This window comes from Alexandromys fortis, unplaced genomic scaffold (assembly GCF_014885135.2).
Source record: "Alexandromys fortis isolate MF-2015 unplaced genomic scaffold, M_Fortis_MF-2015_v1.1 scaffold_102, whole genome shotgun sequence".
In the NCBI taxonomy this organism is placed as follows: domain Eukaryota; kingdom Metazoa; phylum Chordata; class Mammalia; order Rodentia; family Cricetidae; genus Alexandromys; species Alexandromys fortis.
In genome coordinates, this window is record NW_026067984.1 from 4881740 (window position 1) to 4902250 (window position 20511).

General features: G+C 41.8%; 1 protein-coding gene across 11 annotated transcripts in view; it reads left to right on the forward strand.

The window, feature by feature from the left end:
- The window catches only part of Fbxw7 (F-box and WD repeat domain containing 7), a 134452-nt gene that overhangs the window by 63940 nt on the left and 50001 nt on the right, over positions 1 to 20511 (forward strand). For all 11 annotated transcript variants that reach the window (XM_050158768.1, XM_050158773.1, XM_050158769.1 and 8 more), the window contains one exon: positions 5118 to 5693. In XM_050158768.1, coding sequence (XP_050014725.1) covers positions 5118 to 5693 — 576 coding nt within the window. The remainder of the gene's footprint in view (positions 1 to 5117; positions 5694 to 20511) is intronic.

Consider the following 20511-nt stretch of genomic DNA (forward strand, 5'->3'; position numbering starts at 1 on the left):
ATGAAGTAAGGGCAGCATGGATTAGGTAGAGTTGTAGCTGCATACATACATACATACAGCATGGATATGGTAGAGTTGAAGCTGCATGCATGCATGCATACATACAGCATGGATATGGTAGAGTTGAAGCTGCATGCATGCATACATACATACACACATACATACATATATACATACATACACACAGCATGGATTTGATAGAGTTGTAGCTACATACTTAACAAATGAAGATTCTCAAGAGGGGCAGGCAACAGTTACAGAGAACATGATTCTTAGTTTTAAAAAGATTATAGAAAAAGATTTTCCCGTTATGTTTTACAACAAATAGTTACCACAATAAATAAGTTGGGAACCCCATTAAGGAAGAAGATTCATCTCTGTTTCTCTGCAAATACTGTGTTTTCCATACTGCAGTGGTATGTTTGTTTTGAAGTTTAAAATGTTCCTGCAAAATGATTGTGAGGCAAGAGAGGAGAGAACATCTGAAAGGATTTGAGTCCATAATGTTTCCTTCCCAGTCCCCTTGTGATGGTGCTGAGCAAGGCTTTTTCTAAAGATCCCGTCCAGTTGTCACTGGCTCTTTAGATGGAGGCTTCAGATGCTTCACCGAGGGCGGTTGCTTGTGTGACCCTCTCATATTCTCTGTCAACAGCTGCCTGCTAGGGACACTGACAGCGAACTGTGGGCTGACTCCTCCATTCTAGGAGCTGTGCATTTATGGAAGTCTGTCACTTTGTCTATTGAACTGGAAAAATCTTGGGGTTTTATCCTGCTTTCCCGATGAGGTTTTATCTGCTGTTACTGTAGGGAAATCCGTACTCATGAGGGTGTGGAATCCAACACCTTCCTCAGCATTCAGCAGTAGACTCACAGTAGAAGAAAAGCACATAGAGAAGTTTGTATTGTGTTCCGTTTCATGCACGAGCACACACACACACACACACACACACACACACACACACACACACTTAAATTGAGGTGCTTTAACATCGAAAGCACAGGTGAATCCTGAACAACATATACACTTATATACCTAGTACATCAGTCAAAATATAGACTTCATCACTCCAGAAAATTCTTTTTTTAAGTATATATTTTATGTGTATGTGTTTATCTGTATGTGGAATTGTGCTCATGAGTATAGCATCTGAAGAGCCAGAAGAGGGTGTTGGATCCCCTGGAGGTGTAGTTATAAGCAGTTGTTGACTGCCCTCTGTGGGTGCTGGGAACTGAACTCTGGTCCTCTGGAAGAGCAGCAAGTGCTTTTAACCTCACCGTGTCATCTTTCCAGCCCCCAGAAAAGTGTTTTAAGCCCCATTTCAGCCCATCTCTACCACACTTAGGAAACTTCTGTACTGTTTTGGGTCATTGTAAATAGTTTGAAACAAAATGTGTCAATGAAATTTTGCAATATTTCTTTTGTGTATGTGTATGCATGCTTGTGTAGTGTATGTGCCCGTGTGTGTGCAGATGCACATTCCTGTGTATGCAAAGGCCAATGGAGGCCTGTGAGTCCTGTCCTACCGTTTCCCACCATATCCCCTTGAGACAAGCTCTTCACCCAGCTTGGAGCTGGGCTTGTGGTAAGCAGACCCAGGCAGTTTCCTTTCTTCTGTCCCCCTCATTGGTTAGGCTGGCCGGCCTGCAAACCCCAGGAATTCCTCTGTCCTGGCCTCCCCAGTGTGGGATTTCAAGTATGCACCACCACATTCAAGTTTTCACAGGGCTCTAAGGAAACGGAGGTCCGATACTTCCACTATAAGCAGTATACCAACTGCACTGTCTTCCCAGCTCCCAGCTTCTTCATACTGATATTTGCTTTCATTTGTGGGGCAAAGTTAAACATATAAACGTTTGTAATTTGCCATCAAGGTATTGACATTTAAGGTTCTTGCAATGACTCAGCGAGCGGAAAAGAGTGACTGAGACACGTGGTAGACACGCCTGGGGATGCTGCTACATTAAGTTCAGGTGCACGACCTGTCTGCCTCGTTGAACAGGAAGAGATCTGAGGTTGATTGTGAAGTTAGCAGATACTTTGAGCACATATTAAGGCATTATACCCTCGTGCTGGAACAACATCAGTGAAAAAGGACAGCTTATCTCTCATAAAGCCTCAGAGCTAGTGGGGGAAGGCCGTGTATATGAATGTGTGGATGGACACACAAGTCCGTCTTAAACAGCAGGGGTCATTCTAGTGCTTCTGTGTATTTAGTGCTATGGGGAAAGGCAAGACTGAGGGGAGGGGGCACTTGGTGTAGGGCTTGTTGCTGGTTTTAGTGGGCTAGTGAGAGAGTATGGATATGTATATGGGGGTGTTCGTGCCATGTAGAGGCCAGAACTTGATACTTGGTGTCTTCCTGTATTGCTCTCCAACTTATTTCTATCAGGGTCTCTCAGTTGCCTGGAGTTTACGTTTTCCTCTGGACTGGCAGGCTAGCCAGCGCCTGGGATCTGCCTGTTGTTCCCCTGCTCACCGTCGGAGGTATAGGCTTGCGCTTACATGTTGGAGTTTACTTGAGTGCTGGAGATTTGATCTCAGATCCTCATGTTTGTAGAGCACTGAGCCGTATCAGACAGCCGTTTGTGGACCCAGTTGGAACAAGCTTCACCTGCTTGTTTCAGCGCCACGCCGTAAACAAGCGTCCTCTTCCTGGTCTGTGCTAACATTTTCCTCAGTTTTGTTTCTTTTGTTGATCGCGTTGTTTAAAATGACCCTCTAATGTTTGAGAAAGCTGTGGCACTACCTTATGGAGAAAATAATGCATCTTGGACAATGCATCTGAGTAGGAGTTATACTGGTTGGGCGTGAGTTCCATGCTGAGTTCATAATCTGCATTAAATAAGGTGCCTTTAATCAGAAGCTGAGTTCTGAGTTGGCCAGTAGATGATAGGGTTGGGTTCCAGAGGCTGATGGTAACCATTTGCCCCAGGAGCAGTGGCTCAGGATTTACTAATTCAGTGAGTAAAGCAACTTCATCAGACATGGTGACCACAACGAAAATTAACTATTTAATTAACAGTGGTGACCGAGAGAGGCTTTTAGGGATTGTGAACTTTTTATTATCTTCACTCCATTTGAAAGTGCTGTTTCAGGAATGTTTAATATTTCCTTGTAGCCCTGTAATGTGAAATCTTACTTTACTATGGGCTCTATAATCAAAAACTGCTAAATGACATGCTTGGCACATGCAGAGACATGTCTTAGGTTTCGTTGTTGTATAATTTATTCTTGGTAGTACTTGAGATTAGGTGAAGAAATAATTGTAAGTACTTCCATCTGGGACACTAATGTGGGTCTGAAATGGATTTGTGATCTGTGAGCATGGCATTGGTTCTGGATTAGTAATCAGTGAGCACTGCATTGGTTCTGGATTAGTGATCTGTGAGCGCTGCATTGGTTCTGGATTAGTGATCTGTGAGTGCTGCATTGGTTCTGGATTAGTGATCAGTGAGCACTGCATTGGTTCTGGATTAGTGATCTGTGAGCGATGCATTGGTTCTGGATTAGTGATCTGTGAGCGCTGCATTGCAAGTTCTCACCTGGACTGAGCCTCAGTTGTCTGTTTAGTTACAGACATTTCCAGATTGACAGTTGTGAGGTTTCAGCAGCATTGTTTACATCGTCATGTCCAGTTGTCAAGGGAATAGTGCAATATTTGATAATTGTACAGTGTAGAAATATTATACAGACTTCATTTTTCTGACCACCAGCTAAATCTCATTAGATATTGGTGAAAACATAAGATTTTTATTTGAATATATTAATATATATTTCTGCTGGAGTGAAATAGAACATTTTAAAATTTTAAACTTTTGAAATTTTCAACATAAATACAATAAAATACTATTTTTCATGTTTGTATTTTGTATGAGTGTTCTGACACATACAAAGCTTTCTCTAAGATGTTCAGAATTAGTTTGTAAAATAATAATGCATTTTTGACAGCTTAATTTCTGTATGAAAATTTCAGAGTTCAGGTTCTAGGGATTTTTAAATGTGTGTAATGTGAAATTATTTTAGTAAACTTGAACTTTATCAAATATCATCAAAGAATGTGCTCTATAATGAACTCACTGAAAATGTAACAAGAAATATTAGAACCTATGCTAAGAAATAAAAGAAAACATAATGTGTAAAATTTGAGAAATCAGTTTAAAGCATCAATAATGCCATTGTTTAAGATGCAGGTGTTTTGAAATACCACCATGTAGTCTTATGCAATCTAGAAATTACACTGCAGTCCTGTGCTTTCCATGTAAGGCTTTCCTTAGCGTGATACACAAAACCAGTCTTCACCATGCTTCTTAAATGGATCATGTCTTGGATACAAATTCTTTTATCTTAAACATCTGGATTTTATTTTCATTCTCTCTCCCTCCCCTCTCCCTTAACCCCTGTCTGCATCAGTGAGCATCTTCTGTACAATTTTCTTCCTTTCCTGCTTTAGGATTACTTCCTTAGGATAGATTGCCAGCAGTGAGGTTACTGGGTCAGAGGGTATGAACTTAAGACCTTTTTGCCTTTGTGTTCTTAATTACAATTTTTAAATTTGTTGTTCAATTGTTTTATATTCATTGTGGGAGATGAAAGTCACAGAGATTGTGCTTCTTACCTGAAAGCAGAATTTTGTGATCAGAGAAGCTTGGGGAGTTGCCAAGATAATAAAGCTTTCTTGAAGAGGATTTACTTCAAGATTTCATGAACCCAGCTGGGCACCTGATGGGTGTTTTCTTTTTGTTTGTATGGCTATGTTTACTATTTAGTAAATAGTTTATCCAGGCTATGATTTCTGAATTAATGATTTAAGATTTAAAATTATTTTATTGGCTAAATTATGTCATACTGATCAAGACAACTAAACTATCAAGCTTTTAGAGGTATATCTAAAAAGGTTGTTGAAGGTATGCATTTTTAGAAGCTTTTTTTTTTTTTGGTTTTTCGAGACAGGGTTTCTCTGTAGCTTTGGAGCTTTTAGAAGCTTTATAACTTACTTAATTTAAAGAACATGTGAATGTTTTCCAGTCTTTGTTACTTAGACGATAGGCATAGGACTCAAAAGTAGACGACAATATAGATTGTACAAATCTTGTTTATCCCCCTTTTCCTCCTACAGAATGTGAAAACCTTTGCATCTTCTGATAGTCTAGCCAAGGTCCAAGAAGTAGCAAGCTGGCTTTTGGAAATGAATCAGGAACTGCTCTCTGTGGGCAGCAAAAGACGACGAACTGGAGGCTCTCTGCGAGGGAATGCTTCCTCAAGCCAGGTAGATGAGGAGCAGATGAATCGCGTGGTGGAGGAGCAGCAGCAGCAGCAACTGAGCTATCAAGAGGAGGAGCACACTGCACGGAATGGTGAACTTGTGGGGGCAGACCCCAGGCCTGGAGACCAGAGTGATTCCCAGCCAGGACACGTGGAAGAAAACAATAACCGCTTTATCTCAGTAGATGAGGACTCTTCGGGAAACCAAGAAGAGCAAGAGGAAGATGAAGAGCATGCTGGGGAACAGGACGAGGAGGAGGAGGAAGAAGAGGAGGAGGAGATGGACCAGGAGAGTGATGATTTTGATCAGTCCGATGATAGTAGCAGAGAAGATGAACATACGCACAATAGCAATGTCACAAACTGTAGTAGTATCGTGGACCTGCCCATTCACCAGCTCTCTTCCCCATTCTATACAAAGACGACAAAAGTGAGTATCTGATATCCCTTCACCTGACCCACTACATCGCTGTTGTAAGATTGCCTGCTATCTTCACGTGTAACAACTTGATTAAGTTTTCGTTTGTTAAAGGCGTTCACAGTGCTGTAAATAGAAGCACTGGTAGGAGGGCAGCCTGGCTGTGAAATAGGGGGAAACTGATCTTGCTTACTACAAAAGATTGCCAGCTTCAGATCTGCTGCTGAAGTAAAGTGGTTTGTGTAGTGTGCAGGGTTGTCGTGAAACGTGATGTGTGTAAATCAAGTAATGGAGTCTTTTTATTTACAGCTAATGTATGCACAGGCTGTGTTCCCACCAGAGTTACTCTAATGTGTGGGTTACTAGGAATCACTGAAAATAGTTCTGTTCTCATGAATGGCCATGTAGGACAGCCTTAAGGGTTAGACTTTTGTGGGGCTGTCTTTGAGTAATAGCTCACCTGGTTTACAAACACCATCTATCCTAGACATCCTTTTCCTCATTTGCTGTTTCTTAAACTTAGCAATGGATTTGTGGATTTTGTTCATAAATAGTTACAAATTTAATAGCATGTATTTTTAATATAGCTAGACTTGGAATGAAGTATCTGATACATTTGGCATAAATTTGATTTGCTGAATCAGTTTTGTTTTAATTTGTTACTATCTCTAATTTTCATAGCCTCCTCACAGGTCATTTTATTGAGCTGTCAGTGTGACTGAGGAAGGAAATGGCATTAAGTAGTGGTTTTCTTTTACTCAACTGTCTCCATGCCTAGATGAAGGATTTGGGTCTCAACTGACTAGATTTTGACCACTCTCGTCGTTTCTGAAACAGCTTCAGAAAACCCCCTCACTCTGGACAGGAAGACCATGAGTCAAGATAGCAAGGCATTGTTTCGGGCTTTAAAGACACATTTTAAAAGTTACCTTGCTGTATTGAGAAGACATCACATGTCTATTAATAAGGGAAACAGGAGAAATTTATAATAACTCAGTACTTTATTTTGCTTTATTTTAAATCCCTGGTCTTTATAAAAAAAAAAAAGGAAAAAGAAAAAGAGAAACCTCAGTATCCTGGACTTCAGTTTCATTCATTCATTCAACCCTAAACATTTGACCTTTGAGCCGAGTGGGGGCACAAAATGAAGAACCCTCCTTTAGAGGTCGGGCGGCATATACATCAACAACCTCAACACTTGAGGAAGGAGGCCTGCCTGAGCGGTCTAGTGAGAGAGCATGTGTCTGGGGTAGGCTGTACAGCAAGACTCAAGGAAACATCACCCCCTTTGAAGTGTTAATAGAGAATTAAGTTTCCTCAGTTCTTCATCAGTATGCTTTTGAAGTATCCTTGTGGCATTCTCTAAACAACCCGAAGACAGCTAGATTTAGGTGCCATTCCTGCATCTTTTCTACTTTAATGAAAAAATGTTAGATTCTCTGGTGCACTGGTTTATTCTCAGAACATAATGGAAACTATTAAGATAATTTCCTACCCTTAGTCATTGAAGGTTTCTTTTTTAAAGTGTAGAGGTAGACAACATTTTTTGCAGTGAAGTGGGTACCTTAAACGGTGAATGTAAACAGTGGCCAAAGGGCCCACTGGACCAGCCAGTGTGTTGAGCTAGACTTCTGTACTGTTTCTTAAAGTTTCTGAAACTGACAGTCTCTTGAGGTGTTTTCTGCCCTGGTGATGAGCAGACCCATTTGGATGAACTGAATTGTAGGTACAGTCTCTGTTCTTTACCCGAATGCTGTGTCTTCTCTTGGAGCCAAAGGCACCACTCCATTCCCTTTAAGTTTTGTTCTTATGGGAATGCACAGTTGAGTGACAAAAAGAAATAAAGAAGAGAGGAAAGGGTGTGACTGCTCCTGGGTGCAGTGGAAGAGAAGGTGTATTTTCTGTAAGTAAAAGGGAGAGCATAGGTAGAGGCAGGGCAGGGGCATTCGGGGGAGTCGAGAGTAGACATGACCAGACTGAGCCGGGCCATGTGTGGAGAAGTGAGGAGAGGGAAACCAGGCACAGCACCCAGGAGGCCAAAAGCACAAAAGGGCAGGAGACTAAAATGTGTGGGTTGTATAGGGAAGGGCTCTGTGGGATGGGCAGCCTGGGCCCTGAACTGGAGAGTTCAGGGTAGAGGGTGAGAGTGTGCCAGCCATGCCCTGTGACAGGTAGGGCTTGAGGGATGCTGGGCGAACTTGGGGAACAGGTCCAGCTTTGTTGTGTTAAATAGATACCTCAGTCAGTTGTTCTGAGTTTGAAATTTAACAGCAATAAACAGTAGAGATTAGAAACTCCAGATTGCCCGGATACCGAAAGTCAAGGCTATTGGTGATCAAGATTTGCTCTTTATTAAATCCCTGTGAGAGATGAGAAAATAAATGGTTCACCCTACACAATGCTTATTTTTAGGTTCTCTCTTTTTTTTTTTCATGTTTAGATCTTTTCTACTTTTCTTCTTTTGAGAGCAGATTTTTTTCATGCAATATATTCTGATGGTGCTTCCGCTTCCCAACTCTCCAAGAGCTCTCTCATCTCCTTTCCCATCTGAATACACACCCTTTCTGGCTCTCCATAGAAAACAAACAGGAATCTAAAGAAAACATGATCAAACAAAAACAAATGAACCAGAATAGGACAAAACAGACAAACAGAAGAAGAAAAAGAACCCAAGCATACAGACGCAGAAACACACATGTTCATATACATAGGGATCCCATAAAAACACAGAATTTTATATGTATGTATCTATGTATGAAATCTGTAAGATGAAAAGAAAAAAGTATGCCTTGACAAAGCCTTGTGAGACAACCTCCAAAGATAACATTGAGTTTGTGAAATCACTGCTGGGCGGGGGACCCTCCCTTAGGAGCACTTTGTTTCCCAGTGAGACTCTGTTGGAGAAAACTCAGTTTTCTTTTGCATGTGGCTATCCATGGCAGATAGCTTCTGGGTTAGGGATGGGGGCTTGTTCCTCTCAGCACTGGGACCCCATCTGGCACAAACCTGTGCAGTTCCCATCCACACTGTAAATAACAAAAGATTTTACTCTTGATCTGTCCTGTTTCCGTGTGGTATGCTGCCCTCTGTGGTAGAAAGTAACAAACCGCACAACAGTGTTTTCCAAGAAGAGGGGTTTCGGATTAGGAAGCAACCTAAGCTGCTCTTTGAACCACCTGAGAATTCAGAAAACTGCTTTTCTTGTGGCTTTTAACAAGACATTATTGAAGATATGAGGTTGCAAGGCTAAAGTTGAAAGATGAAGAAAGGATCATGAAAAAGAAATGGGTCTGGTTACTCTCTAGAGTTTGTCAAATGGGTTTGCTGTTTGTCTTAGTATGAGCAGTCTTCCCCAAGTTCTAGAGTCAGCTTGCTTTGCCAGTTCTTAGTGCCTTACCTCTTCAAGTTTTAACCATATTAACAGCTTATTATATCAAGAGATTCTTAGCTCATATTGAGCCTTTCACATGAAATGTGTTATACATATTATTAACTCTTGTTACCGTTTTATTTTTATCAGCTCACTTTCAGCTAACATGAAAAGCAAACGGGACTACAAGCGTCAAGTCTTTATCCTCCAGATCTTTTCATGGAAACAATCATATTTGGGAAGTCATTTCTGATGCTTCCATCTGGAACTTTGTTCCGTTCCTTATCAAATTTTTTTACGTCTTGATTTTCCAATTCTGTTACCTGTTTTTATCCATTGCCTCCGATAAGAACTATGTATACACATGAATACATTTGCGAAGTAGTCTGTTGACTAGATTGTGTTTTTAGGCTCTAAACAGTAGAGGATAAGCAGGATCTAGTCACATAGCCCTGCAGTTCTTGGGACCAGGGAGAAGGGCTTTAAACCCTGAGTTTGAAGGTGGCCAGAACCAGGATCAAGGTCACAGTTGTGTGGCGGCTCTATAGAGTTGAACAGCCAGAAGCCTTTATAGAACAATGTGACCAACAGCCAAAACTTAAAGGAAAGCTAAGTTAAGTAACTCCCTGGGAATGACATGCTCTTAGAAATCGCAGGCCTAGCTCTGTTCAAGTTAAAGTTCTGTTAGGTCCAGGCATTTCCAGAAAGCAGCTGTCTTAGATAACATGTGCTAGGATATATGGGCCCTCGAGAGGCTGCATCTTTGCCTTGTGAATGGGAAGAGTGGAGATGCGGTGGGGTGGGGTCTAATTTGATTTGGAATGTGGGGAAGATATGAAACAGGGAAAGGGACAGGCCAGAAGCCACGAGTGGGTTCCCTCAACACAGGGGTGATAGCTCTTGGTATCTGCGCTTGGATCCTGACTCTGAAACACAGGTCTGTGTGTGACCTGGTATTGACTGTATCTGTCCCTTAAAGCAGGTCATTCTTTACAGCGCGCGCACACACACACACACACACACACACACACACACACACACACACACACACGGTCTTCAGTGTTCAGTCCGTGTATCATCCCTAATACACAATGGTTATGGTGGTTGAACTTAATACCCTGGGCTTCAATTAGAAGAGAGATACAGGTCTCATCAATGCATAGGCATGTGCTGTACCCGTAGCAGAATTTGTCAGTGAATCTATACCTTTTCTAGTCCTTAACTAGAAAGTTTCTGTTCAAATGCCTTGTAAGTAAGGCTTACATTTGATTAATATGTAAGTGTCGACTTATGGTAAACTTTTAATTTCTATTAATGCAATTTAAAAAATATTTAACATTGTTTAAAACTATAATTGCTCTAAATATACTTTAGATCTGTGAGAATCAGATTGTTTTTCAATCTGTATCTTATTAACTGAAAATAATGAAAGGATTATTTCAATTAAGACCTTCTTCTGTAAACTAAAGATACTTTTCCTATAGAACAGGGGACTTTACCTAGTACTTGAGAAGCGGAGGTAGGTATCTCTCTTGGCCAGCCTGATCTGATTGATGAGACCCTGAATCAAAAACAGAAGCAGAATGAGGAATTTTAAAACTTTGAGTACAGATGATAAACGTCTGAAATATGTACTAGTACCAAGCAGAGTCATCCCAAGGTGGTGTGAGGCAGATTGCTTTCATCTCTGTAACGCTGTTGGGTGGTGGTGAAGAAGATGCAGGATGAGCACGCAGTTTTCAGGGTGAATTTCATTTTTATTTTAATAGATAATGTCAGTATTCTTAAATACATTTCTGGTCTTGTTATAGCAAGCATTTATTAATATCAGAAATATTAGACACAACTACTAGGAACCATTTTTTTACTTAGGCTTTTGTATAGCCTTTATAATGCATAATAGAGGGTTGTGACTGGGGATCCAATACCTTCTTCTGAGTTGTGGGTACCCACATGCACATGGGGCACACACACAAATAAATAAATCTTTTCAAAAAGTCTCAAAGACAAGAAAGTACAGACTATGCTAAGCTGTCTTCCTCCAGCAACAGACCTGGCTAGAATTTGCCAGAGCTCTGAATGCGTCTGAGACCTGTGGGACCCGGTCACACCCAGACAGCAAAGCTGCCACCCTTTCCACTACACTCAGTGACATTTTATGGTTGCACTTCTCTCCTTCCTTCAAGGGCATACATCAGTTCTTGGGAGGGAGAACTTTATGCATCTGTCAGGGTGACAGCTGCAGGCTGACTCTCTCTTCCCAGAATTCTCCTGTTCTCATTGCCCCACCTCTACTTCCTGCCGGGACCAATCAGCATTTTATTAAAATACAATTGACAGGGTACAGACCATTGTCCCACAGCAAATAGCATTTGCGAAATTTCTTTAGTGTATTTTCAAGGCCTGAAAGTTTATTATTTTATGGTTGAATAATATTCCTCTGTCTGGATGGGCTGCTGTTTATTTATCCACCCCCTAATAGAGACCATCTTGGTTTTCCAGATTTTGGCAACCATGAGAAAAGCTACAGATGACGAGACCTGTAGCAGTATATTTTCACTTGCAGACACTGCCAGGGTGTCTTCTGTTGACTGCTGTTTGGCAGTGAGTGAGGTTGCTCTTCCTGGTGCTTGGCGTCGTCAGCGCCCTGGACTGGGTCTGCTCTGAGATGCGCTGCGTCTCTTCCCCGTGCTGTAAGATAGTGAACATATTCTCAGGTGCACACTCACCATAAACACATCTTCTGGGTGAGCTGTCTATTCAGGTCTTTGCTCATTTTAAAATTAGATTGTCTTCTTAACAATGCCCTTTTTTATAGTTTTATGCGTTTTCAGTAAGTTATTTATTGGATGTGTTTTTACAAGAATTTTTTATGGCTTGTCTTTCTCTATTGATAGTGACTGCTTAATTTTAATGATGTCCGTTCATCGTTATTTATTTCATAGATGATGTCGAGGTTATCTGCCTAGGTTTTCTCTTGTCACTTTTTGGGGGTTTGGTGGTTGTTCGTTTTACATGTATGTTTGCAGGCTACTTTAGGATAATTTTTGAAGAGGGTGTAGGGCCATGGATGGTGATGTTGATGCTGGTGCTGATCATGGTCTGTGTGGTAGAGCTCCGGGTCTTGTTGGCCCATCTATGGAGGCTGACTTCTCCACCGTATTTCCTCTGCCCTTCCATCGAAGGTGATTTGGCTGCACTTACACTGGTCTGCTTTGGGCCCCAGTTGTATGTGTTACCTGTTTCCTAGCAGTGCTGTCTTGGGTTGTGCAGACTTGAGAGTGGACAGTGTTCGTCTCCCAGGTTTGTTCTTCCGCGTTGTAGTTGCTCTTTCAGGTCTTCTGCCTTCCCTGTAGGAGTTGAAGTGGTTGTCACTGTCTCCAGATCAATGCAGGGAATTTGGTCAGACTGTGCTGGAGCATTTCACTTGGGCCCTGCCTGCCCTGCACACTTTTCAGAATTCTTTGGCTGTATCCTCGGCAAATAGATAGTAATTCAAAATAAAGTACAGCAGCATTATACTCCAAAGAAAGTACAACAGCCACGAAAGAGGTGGGCATGTTCAGTGTGTAAGGAGTTTTACACTGATGTATTTACAGTGTTCTTAGTCAATTGGAGAGATTTTCATAGTAAAACATGTAATCATTTAAGTTTCTTCATTGAACACCAGAGGGCCCTGCAGCACCTTGTTGATGGTGCTGTTTTCATGTATTTAAATTATAGTATTGTCTGTTTGTCTCTTATCTGTCATTTCTTGACCCAATTTAGGGCAGTTATGTATATTGTCCTATAATATTTTTGCATTTTTTAAATCAAGAAACTAGCATATTCTCATTTGCAATTTAATAACAAAATATACCTTGTACATTTTGACAAAATATATCTTGTCACTTGCTTTGGGAGGATGAGTAGAGCTTTGAAAACTTGTCATGAATTTACATAGAGTCTTCAACCAGAAGACCTCCCATGACTGGGTGCTCTGGGCTCCCTCAGCGTGTGTTAGCATCCAATCATCCTGAGGTGTGTGACTGTGTGAAGAGGTTGTGTAAAGACGGTTAAAGAACAGGAATGTCTGGCAAGTGTTTTAAGTGAAGAGGATGTGGTCGCTACCTTTCCAAGTAAGCAGCATTAGGGCTGTACCTCGGGCAGAGAGAAGACAGGAACACAGTGACGTCTGGGACTGTGTCTGCTGTAGGCTGTTGTATCTATCATCTGTGCTCCCCACTGTGTCTGCTGTAGGCTGTTGTGTCTGTGCTCCCCACTGTGTCTGCTGTGGGCTGTTGTGTCATCTGTGCTCCCCACCGTGTCTGCTGTAGGCTGTTGTATCATCTGCTCCCTACTGTGTCTGCTGTAGGCTGTTGTATCATCTGTGCTCCCCACTGTGTCTGCTGTGGGCTGTTGTGTCTGTGCTCCCCACTGTGTCTGCTGTGGGCTGTTGTGTCTGTGCTCCCCACTGTGTCTGCTGTAGACTGTTGTATCATATGTGCTCCCCACTGTGTCTGCTGTGGGCTGTTGTCTGTGCTCCCCACCGTGTCTGCTGTGGGCTGTTGTCTGTGCTCCCCACTGTGTCTGCTGTGGGCTGTTGTCTGTGCTCCCCACTGTGTCTGCTGTGGGCTGTTGTATCATTTGTGCTCCCCACCGTGTCTGCTGTGGGCTGTTGTATCATCTGCTCTCCATCCTGCCCACCTTTTCTCACCTGGAGGCTATACATAAATGGCGGTGTTTCACTGAGTCTGGACTTTGCTAGATTGGCTAGGATATTAGACGCCTGGGCTCACCTTCTTTACAAATGTAAACATGGCGGCTCAGGATGAACTCCTAGGTCCTCCTGTTCGCATAGCAAGCACTTACTCAACCGAGCTATATCGCCGTAGCCTCCTACTTCCTCTTAACCGCCAAGGTCTTTCCATACTAGCACACTGGGGGTTCTAGAAATTGAGTTACTTTATCTTTTTGATAGCTAATTAGTGTTTTATTTATTGAAGAAATGAAAACTCAGATGTCTGCTATAAAATTAATGTTGAGATTTATGAGTATCAGTTCATCCAGGAATGAAACCCTAAATTAATTATTTTCTATAATTTTATTGTATATTCAAGCTATTTTATTCAGAGGAAATATTCCTATACTTAAATTCTTTTATTTATATTTTAAAGGTATATACGTACACACATTCATACACATGCGTGCACACACACACACACACACACACACACACACCACTCTTCAGGCACATGGTAGTGTGACTTCCTGGCCTGCGGTCTTGAGGACTTTTGCAGGAGAAATACATGATTTATAGGTATTATTTTAGCAGAAAGATTGATGATTTATTTATGCTTAAGCTTGCTTATGAAAGTAATTTAAATGACAGACTAGATTTTTACATTTATTTTGAAAACTGTGGAGGATGAAATTGTTTGAGCCTCTCCCAGTCATCACATGAAGTTAGGATTCTTGCATGATTGAAATACCTGTAATTACAATGCCATTTTTGTCATAGTTGGCTTAAAGGTACAGCTATATTAATCATCAGCCGAATTCTTGGTGAGCAGCTGTGTAAGGCCGGTTTAACAGCTGGGGTAACCCAGCACAGCTTGAGAATTAGACTCAGTCATGAGGTAAGGTATGTTGTAGACAGAGGACTTCATACTGCCATTGCTGAGATACTTAGAAAACTTAATCTGGAAGTTGCACTTTAGTTTTTTAGTCTCAGATATTTCTTTAAATGCCGAAAAATGAGAAATTTGTTGTGAAGTTAACAGTTCTCAGATTCAAATATAAGATGAAAATCTGTCCGTCTATATGCCTTGTATGTCACTGCCTAGGTCACTGTGGCAGATAGGAGAAGAAGAAAAAATATAGAATTTATTGTAGTGTTAACTTCTTGAATTTCATCTTTTGGTTCATTTTTTAAACTTTTTCATTGCAACTGTAATTTCTGTCCAGTTAAAATACTGTCTTTGTATATAGCCAACTACACTGCCTACCACATAGTCATAGCTGCCTGCTCTTGAAGAATATACGCAAATGAATTGAAGCAGTGAGTTTTATTCAGATGTACTTTATTTTAAAATTAAAAAAATCATTCATTTTTGGGGCAGGGTGGGTATACATGGTCAGAGGACAACCTATAGGAATTGGTTTTCTCTTCTATCATCTGAGTCCTGGGGATCAAGCCCAGGTCTCAGGCTTGGCAGTAAGCACCTCTCTCCACTAAGCCATGTTGCTGGCCCCTGGCTGTATTTTGTAAAGGTAGCCCAGCTTTATTGGTCCTTAACTTGTAGTCAAAGAAGGCCCATTGACTTGATGCCTTATGAGGCGTCTGCTTAGGACTAATAATGCTACAATATGCATTCCAGACTGCGGTGTCCCTCGGTCTTCTGCCCCATTCTCCTTGGGAATCTGAAGTGTGGGGTAAGCTGCAGGCTCAGGTTCCCAGTCCATGGTGGCAATGAACCTGGAATCTAAGATTCACCCGGTATTCTATGTGTGATGCACAGCTGCCCTTCTGCTTTGGGTGATTCAGCCTGGACAAGGTTCTCAACCTTCCTAACACGGTGACCCCTGTGAATGGGTCATTCTATGACCCTTCCCCCCCCTTCCCGCCAAAGGGGCCACAACCACATGCTGAGAACAGCTGGTCACAAGGATGTTCATTGGGAGAAAAGTTCAAAAGGTAGTTGAGCTGTACTTAAGTTAATAGATGTTCACTTTAAATAATCAAAATATCTGGTGTCTGATGGCGTGGTTTCTGTCACCTTTAAACTGGTCATTTTGACGAACTTTGTGTCCTTTTACTTCTAATTCATTACTTATTTTCAGCCAATCACTTGGGCATAACTGGGAATTTCCAGTGGGATTTGGAGCAACCACCTTGAACACATAAATCACAATAGCTGCAGTACCCAGGATTCTGGGATTTCTGTTAGTTTAAAATACTCTGTGTGTGTGTGTGTGTGTGTGTGTGTGTGTGTGTGCCCGCGCGCGCGCACGTACGTACAGCTTTCAGATTGTGAGTGTGTAGCCACCAGGTCTGTTTGTAGACTACTTTTATAAACCGTGTGCTGTTTCAGAACCCATGCTACTGTCTGCTCACGTGGTTAGGGCTTGTCCTTTGTGTTTAGATAGGGAAACTTCTCAGGGAAACCCAATCATACATTGTGATCCACACGCTGTGATGGAAATTGTGAGCTTTATGATGGGCACTTTGAGCATTTAAATGCTGTTTCGAACTTCTCTGGAAATAATTCTGGATGTAACTTTAACTTTTCATAAAAACATAGTTCTTCTATTTGATTTCATTTTATGAATACTAAGGGTGTATGGGACACACCATAAAATTAACTTTTTATTTCATACTAAATGTCTTTTTTCTACAGTTGAGGTATAACTGATGCAAGCAGAGAACTTGGTTTCTGACTGCTTCCTGTTTGTCTTAGGTTCTTCATCTTCATGCGTAAATTGCTTAGTGGGTAAACAGTGTGACAGTCTCTTCTCTTTTTGGTGCTGGCCGTGAAAGACAGAAAACTGATCCGGCCCAGAAAGTAACTCTTAGGACAGATCAGAACCTGGCTGACAATACTCTGTTCTCTATTGGAAGGGTAGTTATTTTAATTTATTTTACTTTAGCAGTGCTGTTAATTTTAAGTATCTAGAATTTTCTATTTCACTAAGAATTAAGTTCCTTTTAGCTTAAATTCACAGAAGCATTGAATACCACTAAGATTCAATGGCATGTGTTATAATATTCTCTCCTTAGAAACGTGAAAACCCACGATACTAAATCAGTTTATGCCTAGCTGCTTAGAAGCTGAGGCAGGAGGATCCTTTGAGAGAAGACTGCTTCAACCAGGATTGTGAGACTGGCCTGGCGATGTAAGGAGACCCTTTAACACTTACTGTGTAACCTACCGTGTGACAGCCGGGGTGCCTGTACGTGCTGTCCACACTTAACTGTGTAACCTACTGTGTTACAGTCGGGGTGCCTGTACGTGCTGTCCACAGTTACTGTGTAACCTACCGTGTGACAGTCGGGGTGCCTGTACGTGCTGTCCACAGTGTCCTTCATCGTGGTTTTCTTGTATCGTCAGGCACATGGCACTGGCTCCAGCTTAATTGTTAGCAGTTGACGTGTACCCTGCCCTTGGTGTCCTTTGTTAGCCAGGGTTTCTTGTATACTCCATTCTAGATTGAGAGCTTGGCTTCAGAAATGAGAGTTTCTCAAAGCACAGACCCTGAAAGTTACACCCTGCATCCCTCATCACACTCCATTTACTGTTAGGTTTGTTGGAGTTGCAGTGCTCATCACTAGCCAGTTGAGGGCAGCTGTTTACCGATTTTAAAAGAGTTTAGAATGCTTCCACTTGGAGCTGAGGTTTCTGGTACACTACAGTGTTCATTTTCTCTCCTGTGTTTTTCTGTTATCGTAAATAATCATGGGATCATGGGAAAGCCTGGTTTTCCTTACTTATAATTGTTTAGTTCTTCAGGAACCAAGGGATGAAAATTTGATGTTCATTTAAAGTTTTTCTCAGTTCCAGGTCCCTTAAACTCCCAAGTCTTTCCACCTACGTCAGACTTTAAAATTGCATAGATGGGTTGAATCTGGGACTCCAGATCTTAAAAGTACACACATGTAAACAATGTGGCTTTACCAGTCTTTAAGGCCTTTAATTGTCAATGTGAATACAGACAATGTTTGGTGTGCTGCTATTTAATTAACCGGTGGTTTAGGTAAAGTTAAATTGCAACTGAACTGTTTGGTATATTTTTATGCAGAATGACTGCTAAACTCACCGAATATACTGTGCTCTTTAATTTATTTTTAGCACTGAAGTATCATTTAGTTTAGATGATGTCTTCTGTGTGGTTCAGAAAAAAATTAGGACCAATTGTTTTCAGATATTGCCATTGAAATAAATTGTTTTGAAAATAAAGATCTCAGTTTGCATAAAATATTGTAATATTAGCAAATAGGTAGTGATTATATCTGGGGATACATTGGCAAAGGGTTGTTGTACGGAGACAGACAAAATATGAATGAGGGTTATTGTATGAACAGAAACGCCAGTCTTAGCTCTAGAGACTAACATGAGCATCAGAGGAGATGCTGAGACTTAGGAGATTGTGGCATTTGTTCTGAGGATCTTGAGAGGCTGCTGGGACCACAGACATGGTGATTTAAGCTGTTTCAGCTTCCCCCACCCCAACCATGGCAGTTTGTAGATTCCCAGTGTCCTTACGCTGTCTTCTCTACCCTAACCCTGTCCGTTGTTGGGGATTGATGCCGTGCACACACTGCCATGCATTTCTTAAAGCATGTTCTTGTTGAGAAGTGACATGTGACTGTGATCATTGCTCATCATAGATTATTTTATAAATAATAAACACAATGTGCACGTGCATATGTGGGTGTCTATGGTGTGTACTCTCATGTAGAGGACAAAGGAAGACATTGGTGTCCTATGCAATCACTCTTTGCTGTATTCCCTGAGACATCCTCTCATTGAACCTGGAGCTAGGCTGAAGTGTAACCATCTCCAGAGATCCCCCCGTCTCTGTCCCTGCACAGCACTGAAGTTACAGACCCATGGGAACACACGGAGCTTTTTATGTGGGTGGGTGCAAAGCTTCATACTCAGGTCTTCATGCTTACGCAGCAAGAACTCTTAGGTCCATGGAACCGAGCCTCCAGCCATGGGGTTAAGAACTGTGATGTATGCTTTATCCTCATTTGCCTCCTAAATTTGTTGCTGTTGAGTACCCCTAACATAAAATGCAGTGTTTGTTCATGTGTATTTGGTGGCATTAAATACATTCACAATACTGCATAACAATTGTGCACAACTCTCTGGAACGCGCTCATTTTTTCTGACTAAAACTCTGTAGCAGTGTTAACACATCTATTTCCACACCTTTGGGACCTCCCTTCTGCTTTCTGTCTCTGAACTGAACTTTCCCCCCACACTGCCTGCGTGTTTGGTATAAGTGGAGTCCTGCGGCATCTGTCTCTTTGTAGTGTGCTTGTTAAACTGCGTGTGATAGACTCAGTTTTCAACAGTGTAGCGAGGCAGGGATTTCCTTCCTGAAGGCCAAACAGCATTCAGCTGTGTGTGTTTGCGGGCGCAGCACCGTGTTTGCTTGGGTTGTCTCCATTGGCTCTGTGTTACTAATGCTGCTGTTGTTGTTGTGGTTGTTCTAGTCCAGCTCCTACCTTTCTGTCTTCCGTGTGTGTCTAGACGTGGAAATGCTGAGTGACGTGCTGGCTTTGCTTATAGGTTTGGGGAACTGTCAAACCATCTTTCATGACAGTTACAGTGATTTCCACCATATTCCAAGTCCCCTGCATACGGCCAGTGAGCTTGTATTTTCACCTGCATTTCAGACTTTGATATTAGAGAGAAAGATCTGGTTTAAGAACGTAACATTAGGATAGGGTGGGGAATAGTTCTCATTTTAAACTGTATTTTCATCAGTCTGCTTCTTATAGAGTAAGATCTTTCCAAAGTGTGTGGGAGGGGGGTTGAAAAGTAGCCAGACAAGGTGGCTCACCCCTATAATTCTAGAATTTGGCGTTAAAGGCTGGAGGCTCAGGAGTTCAAGGTCAGTTTAGCCTTAGTGGTCAGTTTAAGGAATATTTGAGTAGTAGCCTTAGTGGTCAGTTTAAGGAATATTTGAGATTCTGCTGCAGTGATCAGTTTGGGAATACTTGGAGGTGGAGTCTTTGCCTCCAGCTGACCTTGGGCATTAGGGAGGCATTGAAAGGTGTTTAGAAGTAGATACAGGCTAGTCCTTTTCTGTGTTTTAGGAAGATTGTCTAACTGTACCAGCCAATGTTACAGGACCTTAATTTGTGTCAGTGTGCTCGATGCCTGTCCCTGCTGAGAAGTGGCACACGACCTTGATCACTGTCTATCATAGGTTATTTTATAAATAATAAACAATTTAAGTTCCTCCAGCCAGTCTTGTGACTGTTATAATAGAATCAGGGACGTTTTCCAAATTACAGAGAAAGTGAGATTGGTGATCCCTGGTAGAATCCTTCGAGGTTATTAATAGCTCGAGAGAAGTAGGGCGTGCCTACTGTCCTGGTGAGCAGGGTAAGGAATGGTTGCGTGGAAAGGGAAAGAGCGCCGCTAATGCAGATGAGGTGGGAGAAACATGTTGTTTTTAACACGCGGAAGGAAATACTCCTCAAATTTGAAGCAATTCAAAGTATTATTCAGATATTTATGGTGACATTTGAGAAAGACTTAACAAGAGAAAATAGCTATGCGTGTTTGGGATTTTGTAAAGAAAATCTTAATTTTCACTTTCCAGGGAGCACCTTGTTTAGTTGAAGCGTTCCCAGGACCGTGCAGCCAGCCCTGCCCGCTCCTGTCCGCACCACTCGCTTGCTGTGGGAGCTCACCAGCTGTTTGACTGGCAGGAGCAGGAGCGCTCACTTCAGGAGTTTATAAT